We start from the raw sequence: 12,209 nt of genomic DNA, 5'->3' as shown, positions 1-12,209 counted from the left end.
AAAATGAAAATAGTTCATTTAAATTATAATAATTTGTGCTGCCAATCAAAAAAAAACAAAAAAACAATCACATTTTTTACACATTGTAAATATTTGGTTAATGGCATTTTTTATGAAGTACTATGAATGAAGGGCAGTACGACAAATACCAATGCTGTTACTGATGACTCTATAAAGTGGATTTATTTCTCAATTTCGGTGGATGAAGTGAGTATTTGTTGATCCATTCACACAAAGCACAAAATATCTCCTTTACATGGGATCAACACAGTGCTGGACATCAGCAGTTAAACAAAACAAAAAGTGGATAGACAGCTCACTTCTATAATACAAAATGTTGGTAACTGACCTCCATGATCTCCAACAGAGCCTCTGTAACCGTTTCCAGGGACGACAGAGCGAAGGTCTCTCTCTCGTAGGAGCCGGGGGAGAAAGAACGGTCTCTGTAGCTGGAGCGGAAGGCTATGACCGCGGCAGATTTGACCTTACTGATGCCGAACAGCAGGTAGAACTTGGGCAGGGAGAACTCAGTCAGACTCAGACGCAGCACCTGTTTAGTCTCCTCTGCAGAAGCAAAAACCAGATCAGCAACAAATCAGACTCAGGTTTATATATATATCTGTCTGGTTATCAACATTCTTCAAAATATATTTTTAAGTTTTAAGAACTATATCTTTAAGTTTTCAGAGTTGGCACATTTTTTTAAAACTAAACAAAACAAAACACTTTTATGTATAGATAATATGTACAATGAAGTTCATTAATTCAGGTTTAATTACTCATTTCATACCCTGAGAAAAAAAGATATTAGATATTAGTACAGACCTTCATTCATAGCATCAATAAAAAAATATTTAAAATATAATATATTACTATTTAAAAATGTATTTTAAATGTTAAGTGCAATTTATGAGTTGTTTTTTAATCGATTGACAGCACTAATTATTACAATTTAAATTAAATGTTTTTATTTTTAGATATATTTTAAAATCAAATTATTGTGATGGCTAATTTTTTAGATATAAAGAAATACTAATTAAATGATAATTTGATCTAAATATTGAATATTAATACCATTTAATGTGTTTTAACACACTTTAATTTCAATTTTTAATTTCAATATCCCTTGTCTGTGATTTCTCGCTCACCACTGAAGTTAAGCTGTGAGCAGGTGCAGAGCGAGTGGATGATGTTAATAACGAGGCCGTGCGTGGACGCTCGGAGGGACAGCGGGCCGGTGGCCACCAGCAGGGTGACGACGTGGAACAGGTAGGGCAGATGAGCGGCCACATCCAGAGAGTTGTTGAAGGAGAGCATGAGCATGTAACGGGCCAGTATGGCGATGTCATCCCACATCAGGTGCTGCTCAAGGGTGGGGGTGGGAGACAGGCACGTCTTATCGATGATCTTACACATTCGGCCAATCACCTGAGAGATACATTTATAATTCAATCTTAATAAAAAACAATATAAGAATTAGTCACTGGTAAAATGAGTCTACTTAAAACACTAAATCAAACAAACATCACTGAAGCTGTACAAAACAATCAAAATTATGATTATCAGCAAAAGGCATAATTTATCATTTCAAACAAACTTCAAATCAGAAAGATATCCAATACCAAATGGAATCCATACAATGTGCCTTTTATTTTCACTCTGTGACATGCACCTAAACATCATTTGCTCTCTCAATAAGATTATACTTGGTCCCTACTTAACCTCAGATTCCCGATGCTATGCGAGTCTCAGAAAAGCAGACGCAACAACTGGACAAAGCATGTCCTTGTGCTGCCCGCTGTGACAGCAGTGGCTGGCACATGCTAACCAAACAATATTTGGCTTTTCAGCATAGCTGAGCATTTGGGAAAACAACTAAATATGTCCAACTAGTTGAAAATAGCAGAAGATATCTGGTTAAGGTTCCTGCGTGAATCAAGAACCATAAAGATCAAGCCACTTTAGTTACTGAAGTCACAAATGTGGCTCTACTTTTGACCAAGTGTCTGACAATGACGTCCATTGAACGTAATGATGACTAACAGTTGCCCATATAATAGGAGCGACTGCCCCGCTGGCTTACTATTGTCTGTCTGTGCGTACACGTACAAATTAGGCATTTGTGCACAAACACTTAGGATAATAGATGTTGGGTAGAAGAGCTAGTCAGCCTGGATAAGACCACAAGAGGAATGATTCAGGAACACAAGAGCCAGAAACACTTTAAGCGGTAAGTCGAAATGGGCTAGGAAAAACTTTTCTAAATGAAAAATTGATTTTTACAGACATAACAAGAAATAAAACTGGTTTGATTGATAATTAAATATATGATATTAAATAGTAGTATACATTTTGACTGAAATAAAAATGTGTACATTTATATTTATATACATATAAATGCAAAATTGAAGAAACTTGCAAAACATTTCAATGCAAAATGACAAAATGACTGCATATTCTGTTACTACTGTAAAAGAAAAAACTAAAATGGCTTACATTTTGGTGTTGGTTCCATTGCATTTTCCATGTTTTAAATCATTTATTGCAGTTCAGCAGTACAGCTTTTAATATTTCAGTATCTAAGTGTTCTGTTACTAGGTTATCTCAGGAACAACATCCTATTAAACAATACATTAAAAACAAATTCATCGGGAACTACAGAGTAATATGTTAGTTGAGCAGTGAGCGTTTACCTTGCTGGACACCAATTTGACATTTCCTGAAGCCAGGGCTACAGCCGTGTCAGCCATCACTTCAGCCTTGATGGATCCCAAACCCCCAGTAGCACTGGTCTTTATAAAGCTATCCAACACCACATCCAGCAGGTCTGTGATCTATGCATGGGGAAAATGGTGCAATCTGTAACTGCTGACTAACAGAGTTTCGTGGAATTATTGAAGAAATATACAGGGGTGTTAAGGTTTGAAGTCATTTATCATTGTAATGCCTGTTGTAGAAGTTATCAGATGAAATGGATGATGGAATAAGCTTGCAAAATCAAACTCAATTACGTTTTATGTAATAATGTTTTATGAGGGTTTGAAGGAACTACCTGACCCAAGCTGCCCCATATCTTTGCCTGTATGGAGGGGTACATCTGCTTCTCATTGATGGTCATTGTGATAAGCTTATCCAGGATAGCAGTGACACGTTGTCGTTTGGCATCGTCATTGTGCTTACAAAACCGCACCAAATTACGGAGCCAAGGAGTCATATACTCCAGACAGAGATGCTTCAGCTCAATACCTAAAGCCCCAGAAAATACATTTTTTTTGTGACAAATGACACAGTGTAAATTCCTCAAAATCACACTATTGTTCAAATGTTTGGGATCAGAAAGGTTTGTTTTGGAAAAAAAAGTGTCTTGTGTTCTTTGATATTATTTGTTCAAAAATACAGCAATATTGAGCACTGTAAAATATTTGTTTTCCATTTCACCATTTTAAAATGTAATGAATTTCTTTTTCAGCATTATTACTTCAGTCTTCAAAAAGTCAGTTGATCCTTCAGAAATCATTATAATATGCTGATTTGGTCCTCAAGAATAATTTCTTATTGTTAAAAACAGCTTTGCTGCTTAATTTTAGTGGAAACATGATCATTTATTTCAAGATTCTTTGACAAATAGAAAGTTCAAAAGAACAGCATTTATTTGAAACGGGAATCTTTCAAATGAGGAGTCTTTACTGTCACTTTTGAACAATTTAATGCATTCTTTAAAAATAAATTAACGATAGTATGTGTGTGTGTGTGTGTGTGATGTAAAATGGTGGGTGTTTTTTTGTATGCGACACTGACTTGACTTGCTGAAGCCAGAGATGCACTCTTCCAGGAACTCCAGAGTGAGGTGGGGTTCGTTAGCTGCTAGCGTTTTGCTAATGGACACAATAAAAAGGGTGTTGTTGGCTGGGATGCACAAGCCAGACGTTTCAAGGAGTTGGCCCTCAATCTTTAGATTGAAGGTGCAGGTTAAGGCACAAAGTAGATTGTATGCAGCTGACCTGTTGAAGGAGTTAACAAAGACATTTTTCAGAATTTACTAATTCACTTTTTCAACATGTTAGTTTCCATATCTGAGGAAATTAATGTGATATTTCTTTTGTACATGACAGGTTTATGATTATAACTGTGGGGCGGCATGTTCAAGACCGGCCCCAGTTGAACTGAAGACACAAAGCAGCAATATTAGCATTTCTAATCAGTTCACCAAAACAAAGACAGAAGCCTGCAAATAAAAGGCTCATTGTCACAACAACAACAACAGCTTGATGCATTGAACTATTCACCAAAAACTCAAGTTGTTAGGCTGAAAACAGTCTGAGCATGGCCAAAGCTTAATGTTTCTCACCTCAGACTGGGGTCAGAGCTTCCCAGGTTGAGGAGGGCGATGTTGAGGAGGGTGCCAGGAACATCTTTAGGCCTGATCTTGGTGTGTTGGGGAATTGAGTCTGGTTGGGAAAGTTCCCAGCGTGTCCGGATGTGGATGATGGACTGAACAATGGCTTCGCACTCCTGGTGCATGAACGTTAGGGGAGTGCCCTGGTTAGCGATTGTCAGAGTGAACTGGTTCTCATCCACCAGGCATATCTCCTCAATCTCTGAAGCATAGTATATGTCGTTCAGGAAAACTGGCTGTCCCAGGACACGCGTGCGTTCCGCCGAGGTCACCTGTACAGCTGTTGATCCCACCTAGGTAGAATGGGCAACGATATATCAGTATCATATCAATTATCAGCCAATATTAGAGATTTAACTTTTGTTACTGGGCAATATTGAATATTTAATTGTGCATGTATTGAATAATAATTTAATAGTAGGTAAATCTTAATCTTTAGCAGATCACAAAATGAATATCCATTTTTTTTATATTGTACATTACAATAATATGATGCCTACATTTTTATATAATCATTTATTTATTTGACATTTTCAGTTTATTTTGTTTTAATTTATAAAACTTCTTAATATCGGTCATTATCAGTTTTATTTATCATTTTTAGCTTTATTACTGGTGCATCCCTACAAAACATATCCAGCAGTAGAGTTAAAGAAGATAGAAACTGAATAATGTAGCAAATACTGGTACCTAAACAAACTCGAATTATCTTCTGGTTTGAGTTTGACCAATTTTTACCTTGATCGACACCTTTGTGTCCTTATGCGCCAGTTTCAGGGCATTATGGAACACTTTGAGGTCCTCTTCCAAAGCCAGGGTAGCAGCGGGCAGCTTCTGCTGCTCGGGTTCGATGTGTTCGGCTAGACGTGCAGGTGAATCGATAAACAGTAGCTTCTTGCTCCCCTTGAGACCAGTCAGTAATCGCTCGTGGTATTTGGTGTACTCTCGCACCCAGGTGTTGCAATTGTAGATGTACACTGCAGCCACATTCTCATAGGCAAAGTTTGGAAAGACCACAAACCACTTGGATAAGAAGTCTGTCTTGAAGCGGTTACTGGGGCCCACATGGGTGAGGTCTACTACGATCTCGTAGTGCTTGGCGTAGTATGGCTTGAGGGTCAGCAGGACATGATAGATCAGAAGATCACCGTTGATTTGTCCAGTTTTGAACCTGAGAGAAATAACAAGTTTAGTTCCGATTTGAATTTGAATGTGTTTTTGGATATAAAGCCGATGGACTGCACATCTTTGAGAAGTGTTCTTTGGAAAGAATGTCCAAAAGTGCACAAAAAACCTATAATAAAAAGGAGCAATAATTGAAATTTCAAGTAAATATTACACAATACACATTAACCTTTACTTCAAACATTAAAAACATTTTAAACGAGCAGTCTGTTCCAATTCCCTTAAATGGCAAACGTTTGACAGCTTACACAGAATGGAAACCTGCAATCCAAATATATAACAGTGTTTTCTATTGTTACAACCACAGGTCAAGAGCATCTCAGCCGAAAACACCTAAATAACATCATCAAGCGTGAAGACAGGAAGTTAATTGTGCTCTGCATTGCTATATATCAAGCCTCACTACTTCAGCTCATTGTTCTTCATCTTCCAGCGCTCCGGATAAGTCCACAAGAAAGGTTCTATATCCACTTTAGTAAGTACTTCACCAATTATCTCTAAAGCTAATGTGTAATTGAGAGTTTGGAAAAAAGAAGAGAGGAAAACGAACTACTACGTCTTTGTTAATCTTTTTAACATACAGTTAAAGTGGCTGAAGTCTTAAATAAATTGATTGTGACAAAAGGACTTAAAGGGATACTCCACTTTTTTTTTGGAAATAGGCTCATTTTATCTCTCCCCCAGAGTTAAACAGTTGAGTTTTACCGTTTTCGAATGTATTCAGCCGATTTTTTGATATTTCGAAGAATATCAGTAACCAGACAGTTTCTGGTCTCATTGACTTCCATAGTAGGAAAAAAATATACTATATAAAATATGGAAGTCAATGAGACCAGAAACAGCCTGATTACTCATATTCTTCTAAATATCAGTCTTCTAAAATTCTAAAAGTCCTTTTGTCACAATCAATTTATTTAAGACTTAAGACTGATACACTTCAGCCACACATTTACACTGATGAAAATGACAGTGTTAAATTATGTACACTAGCATTCAAAAGTTTGGGGTCAAATTAGATTTTGAATGTTATTGAAAGAAGTCTGATGGTGCGGCGTTCACACCGGATGTGAATAGCGCGTCAGACGCGAATGATTGCAATGTTAAGTCAATGCAAAGACGCATTACGTGCATAAAAAATTCCTGCGGCGTGGAAGACGTGAATACGCCTCGTTCGCGCGAATGGCGCAAATTGAACGTCTGTTTCCTAACAATTTACAATAGTTATTTTCTATTGTATATTTTTTTTCTATGTTATTTTGCCCTAAATATTTTTGCCTAAAATGTTTTGTATTTTTTCCAGCATTATTTGACATATTATATAATAAAATATTAACATTATAAAATGTCTTTAAGGTCATTTGTGCTCATTTTAACGCATTCTTGCTGAATAAATCTTTTCATTTCTTTAAAAAAAAAAAATACCATTACTTTTACAGACCACAATTTTTTGAATCGTAGTGTACATAACGTTTTTTTTTCATTAACCAAGGATTCATGTTCAGTTTGGACAGACACATTTTTTTTTGTCGCAGGAAACTTATTGGATTGCACATGTGCAGAGTGTACTGAAAAGTTCAATTAAAAGGTAGTTCACCCAAAAATTATGATCATTTACTCACCTTGAAGTTGTTCCAAACCTGTATGAGTTTATTTTTTCTGTTAAAAAAAAGGATATTTAACAAATTTTTGGTAACCAGAAACTTGATAGACCCCATTGACTTCAATAGTATTTTTCCGTACTATAGAAGTCAACGGCTACCATCAACTGTTTGATTACCAACATTCTTAAAATATATCTTCTCATACAGTATAAAAACTCACACAGGTTTGGAACAAAATTTGATTACACTATTATACGGTGTCCTTGTTAGTGTAATTATACATTTAAGTACTGAGTAATAATAAACTACATGTACGATTAGTGTTAGGGAATAGGGCTTGGTTTAGGGTTAGTTGCATGTAATTCTGCATAATTTATAGTTATTACTACAGTAATTACAGTAACTACAGTAACACCTCCTAATGAATAATGGTACTTGTTTGTTACATAGATCTCAACATACAATGACAATGCAGGTCACAGAAGATCCCATGTCCTCTACTATCCATGAGCCAGACTTCAACATTTCAGTTGCGACAACTAGTTTGCCTGCAACTGGTGCCTCCGAGATCAGCTGCTTTATTGATGCCCAGCTAGCATTTATAGTGACTGCCACTGCTGGTGGCATCATCCTTGTCCTTCTAACCTCCACCATAGTCTTGGCATGTACAGTCTCCAGCCTGAAACGCCGTCACCGGACCCCACGTCCATCCCGAAGCAATGCCGACCTAGTGAGTGGAACGGGCTATTGGGGTACCGAGAGAAGAGAGGGAGGAATTGTGGGCCCATGCGAAACCAGTGTTCTACTGGAGGACGTAAAGACCGATGGTGAGGAGGAAGACGTCCAAGATGGCGCAGCAGGGCCAAGCCAGTACATCAACACTTCTAACGCACCCGCTGACCTGGAGAGTGTCCCGACAGCCATGCAGAGCTCAACCTCTAGGGATTCCTGCATTGATCCCATTAGTTTAGAAAACATTCCTCTGATGGTGTAAACTAAAGTATAAGAGCTTTTTTTTGTACACTGGGGTATGACAGGCAGGTTTTTTACATTTTATTTCTCTTTTGTTTTTTTAAATAAATGGCTTCAATAGTTCCGCTACTGCAGTAAAAAAAAAGTGCAGTTACAAGTGGTCTCATTTGTATTTTTTTAAGAATTGTTTAACCAACTACAATTTTCTGCTTATCCTGTTAAAAAGGACACTTCTTATATCGGTAATATTAGATGAAATAGAAAACTTTGACTTTTTTAACAGATGGTCAAAGCAGATCTGTTGTGTTTAGTGAAGATGACAAGGAAAATAAGTAAATAAAATGTTGGTGTATTATTGTATATATAGTGAAATTGTATTTAACCTAAGCTTTGTGACACACTTTGGCCCTTTTTTAAAATATGACCACCAGCCGCAGCAGCATCTACTGTAAATAAACCCAAATAGGTGAACTCTATACACCACTTTGTTCAAATAGCAAAACAAGTCAATTGTAGGGTTTCATTTCTATGTCATTGCAGTCACCAAAGTTCAGTGAAGTGCAAAAATAATGACTTTTTGAAACATTTATCAGCCATTGGTCAGTCAAACATTTTGGATCAATCAACCTATGAATAAATGATTGGCAGATGACTCTGCCTGTAAAGCAGTTACTGTAGAAATCACACACTTCAGCTTTAAAATAAGCAAAGCAATACCATTAAATCCGATAATAATGAGCATTTTTTAAGTTTATCTCAGAAGTCTGACATCAATAAAAAAATTAAATAAAATTCAATGCTAATGATACAATTTTTCCTGTTCAGTTTCTTATTTACAATGATTTTGAAATGTCTTGGTTGCGGAGCAAAACTCACTGTAACAATGATACTGCTAAGGTAGTTGCCAATATGTTGGTAAGTCTTATTGGTTGTTGTAAGGTGGGTGTTTAGTGAAAAGGAACTTTCCAAGATTAAAAAAACAGGCATGAGGTCATTTCCTTTTACACAACTTCTGCTCTACAAAAAAAAATCATTTCTTTTTTAGATATCTGTGAAGATAATTAATAGCCATTCCTTTTAGAAAAAGGACAGCAATGCTCCAAAACATACCACAAAAAAGCCTATTATGAAATTTAAGTAGAAAAACATGCTTTGGTTTTTCATACTGTCATCACAGATTCTTTCCTCAGGCAAAAAAAAAAAACAACTGCTATTAGCAAAAACAAATGCAGCCGTTTCACAGCTTCATTTCCTGTCACGTGAAGTGACGGTTCCGTATTCATCAGAAAATACTTCACTCTTTAACTAATGCTTCAGAGGATGCCTTGGTAAGATCATATTTTGCTGTTTTGTCAAGCATAAACCAATGATTATATTACTTGACTTCACAAGTTTGTAATTTTTTTTTTAAATATCTACATGATACCACAAAATAAGTAGAAAACTAGTTTTCCAGACTAACTTTTAGCTAAATAAATAATCGACTTTTTTAAATTTTCAATTTGTGGTTGAAGTATTAATTTACAATTTGCTTGTGACCTTTGCATAAAAGTTTTAATCTGAGCATATTGCTTGTGGCTTATAAGAATTCAGGAGATAAAATGCTATGTTGAGTCTTATGTGCAAAAATGTCTCTTTTTGGCAAGGTTTTCTAAGGACACCATGAGGACTAATCTTTGCACACTTGTCTTCCTCTTCTCTCTACCATGGAGCCTAAACGGCCATTTAACAACCAGCCATAAGAATATTGAGGTAACAAACACAGCAGGTAATGCATCAGGGTATATTAAGAACACTACTAATTCTGGTACAGACAACGTGGTTTCACTTTCAAGAAGTGCTCAGACGCAGCACCTAAAGAGTCATTCAGAGCAGCGAGGCATCCTGCTGAGCACACCCAACGTTGACACCGAGACATCAAACCAGAGTAAAAGCATGAACATACGTGATGGCGAATACATCTTGACTACTACGCTAGCACAACCAGAAAGGCAAATGATACAGGAAGAGGTAACAACTCCACAAAAGGAAATACGAAAACCGACAGAAGGCTCCCGCAGACCGCATTCTACATCTCTTTTACAGATTGAGAAAGCTAAAGAATTGAATATTTCGACTAAACCACCCAATGCCACAGAGGCAGATGTTTCGCCAAAGGAAAAAACGAGCATAGGAGCTATGGAGACACTGGAAGCCACTCAGGAAACACCTTCTACTTCTGATTTCACTGGACACTATGGTGACGTGCAAACAAACAAAACAGTAGTGAAGGGCAGCAATAACGATACAAATGGAGACCTTCCTACAATGGAGACTACGGACCAACCAAACCCATTGACTCATGCCCACACTTCTGCAATAACGTCAAAAGATTTCAACAAGACTGTAAGCACCAATAGTGTGGAAACCACAGAGAGTGAAGTCATCACAGACAGGTGGACAAGCACGCAAGGTCCTGAGCTTAAGACTTCATCCATGATTGAGCCAACAAAGACATTGTCGACCACTAAAAAAACCACCACAAAGCGAATTTACCCTCCACCAAATAATTTCCAGAAAGCGAACCCAGCTCCTGCTGTGGCAGCTGTGATCGGCACCACTTTTGTTTTGATGTTCATAGCAATCATTTTTATCTTGTTGAAGAAGCGCAAAATGCAGAGAAAGAGGCTTGAAAATCCTGAATGGGCCGGACCCTCACCGTTTCTGGATGGCGACGTTCAACCAAACCTGCCAAATATGGATGAGTCCGAGACAATCAACGGACGAGGCTTTAACCAGGTGTCCATTTCCAGATACCTCCCCCAACAGCTCTCCAAACACCTGACGCTCGGAAAGAACACGAGTGAGGAAGTTATCATGGGGGACATCCTACAAGGAAGCACATTTGGCAGACAAAATCCAGATGAGGTCCAAGCCTCCAACAGGAACCCAACGGTTGCTCAGGAGTCAACTGTGGAGGAGGAAAATGAAATCCAGGCAGGTCAAGCATCCGTGGATTCTTTGGACAGCAAAACATCTGGATCAAGAAGTGCACAAGAACCTGTGATGGAGAGCAAAATATCAAAGCAGACTGATGACCTCACCCCATCTCTATTTTCTGGCATGGACACTGTAATTAAACCTCCACCTTTAGTGTCTATAGATCTTGATTCCCTTTCAGAAGAAGTAATTCCTTCGCAAACATCAGATGGGGGAATTGTTCCACCTGCTCCACCACTGCCCTAATCTCATTTAACAAAATCCTCTCTACCGGTAAATACTATATAAGCAAGATAACCAACATACTCAGATCTGCTTTCTTAAAGTCAAAATATTCAAAGACCATTTCTTGCAAGGGATTTACAACCTACTTTGCTTGTTCAAGACTGTTAAAGATACATTTCTCAAAAGGCTTTCTCAATTGCTCAGTTTTTTTTCTTATCCATTACACAGTTATCAGTATCACACAACTGCTACACATGACTTCCTACTTCAAGACAGAGCCTGTACATACTGTTAAAGGTTAATCAAAGTCAAATAGCAGCATATAACTACTTTGAAGATAACTAAATGCCACAAACTCCAATTCTGATTTCATTTGGTCTTTGTCATTTCAGCACTTTGAAAAGTAACACTCTTCAAACCAATAAAAAAAAAAGTCTCATGAAAAGTTAAAACAGGCTTGGTCAAGGCAGTACATGTCCTCAGATAAAACGGTTTGTGTCCATGAGAATGCATGGCGCGCTTGTACAAAAACCACAGCATGTACAATCTTTGTACCTACATGCACTGTTAAACACGTGTAACCTAAAGAGAGAATGTAGCCACAATCTGGAGCCAATTTTCAATTGAACTACTGCATTGCTACAGCCACTGGAGACACTTTTAACCGTGATGAACTGTCAGAAGAACATTACAACAGCAGCTCAAACAACTCACTTATACTAAAAATAAAAAAAAATGTTGCAACACGGTCAGGTGTCTTTCTTTCCATCAACTGTTAAATCAAAAAAGTAAACACCGGTATCTAAATTACCAACTTTATTCAAATGAGAAAGAAATGTATTGTAACATTG

The 12,209-nt window shown here is 37.3% G+C and overlaps 2 protein-coding genes across 5 annotated transcripts in view; one reads left to right on the top strand and one right to left on the bottom strand.

Annotated features, from left to right (window-relative positions):
• Positions 1–12,209, bottom strand: part of nf1a (neurofibromin 1a) — a 77,986-nt gene that overhangs the window by 20,369 nt on the left and 45,408 nt on the right. For all 3 annotated transcript variants that reach the window (XM_039670689.2, XM_089121132.1, XM_039670691.2), the window contains exons 36-42: positions 5,135–5,567; positions 4,349–4,689; positions 3,799–4,001; positions 3,053–3,246; positions 2,694–2,834; positions 1,149–1,428; positions 350–564 (exon numbers count right to left, since the gene is read on the bottom strand). In XM_039670689.2, coding sequence (XP_039526623.2) covers positions 350–564; positions 1,149–1,428; positions 2,694–2,834; positions 3,053–3,246; positions 3,799–4,001; positions 4,349–4,689; positions 5,135–5,567 — 1,807 coding nt within the window. The remainder of the gene's footprint in view (positions 1–349; positions 565–1,148; positions 1,429–2,693; positions 2,835–3,052; positions 3,247–3,798; positions 4,002–4,348; positions 4,690–5,134; positions 5,568–12,209) is intronic.
• Positions 2,080–12,106, top strand: evi2b (ecotropic viral integration site 2B). Of its 2 annotated transcripts, XM_089121134.1 has the most exons (5): positions 2,080–2,230; positions 5,889–6,056; positions 7,114–7,166; positions 7,633–9,482; positions 9,801–12,106. In XM_089121134.1, the coding sequence occupies exons 4-5, from the start codon at positions 9,463–9,465 to the stop codon at positions 11,377–11,379; spliced, it is 1,599 nt and encodes a 532-aa protein (XP_088977260.1). In that variant the 5' UTR covers positions 2,080–2,230; positions 5,889–6,056; positions 7,114–7,166; positions 7,633–9,462; the 3' UTR covers positions 11,380–12,106. The 2 variants fall into 2 exon arrangements, with proteins under 2 accessions (XP_088977260.1, XP_088977259.1); XM_089121133.1 differs by lacking the exon at positions 7,114–7,166.

Source organism: Pimephales promelas, chromosome 16 (assembly GCF_988280905.1).
Source record: "Pimephales promelas chromosome 16, fPimPro1.hap1.1, whole genome shotgun sequence".
In the NCBI taxonomy this organism is placed as follows: domain Eukaryota; kingdom Metazoa; phylum Chordata; class Actinopteri; order Cypriniformes; family Leuciscidae; genus Pimephales; species Pimephales promelas.
Note: the sequence above shows the minus strand (reverse complement) of the source record. Positions and strands in the feature narration are given on the sequence as shown.

Coding starts and splice junctions, on each gene's coding strand:
- evi2b (XM_089121133.1), top strand. CDS start 9,463: ATGCTTCAGAGGATGCCTTG. Junction 9,483..9,800: donor ATGCTTCAGAGGATGCCTTG/GTAAGATCATAT, acceptor CTTTTTGGCAAG/GTTTTCTAAGGACACCATGA.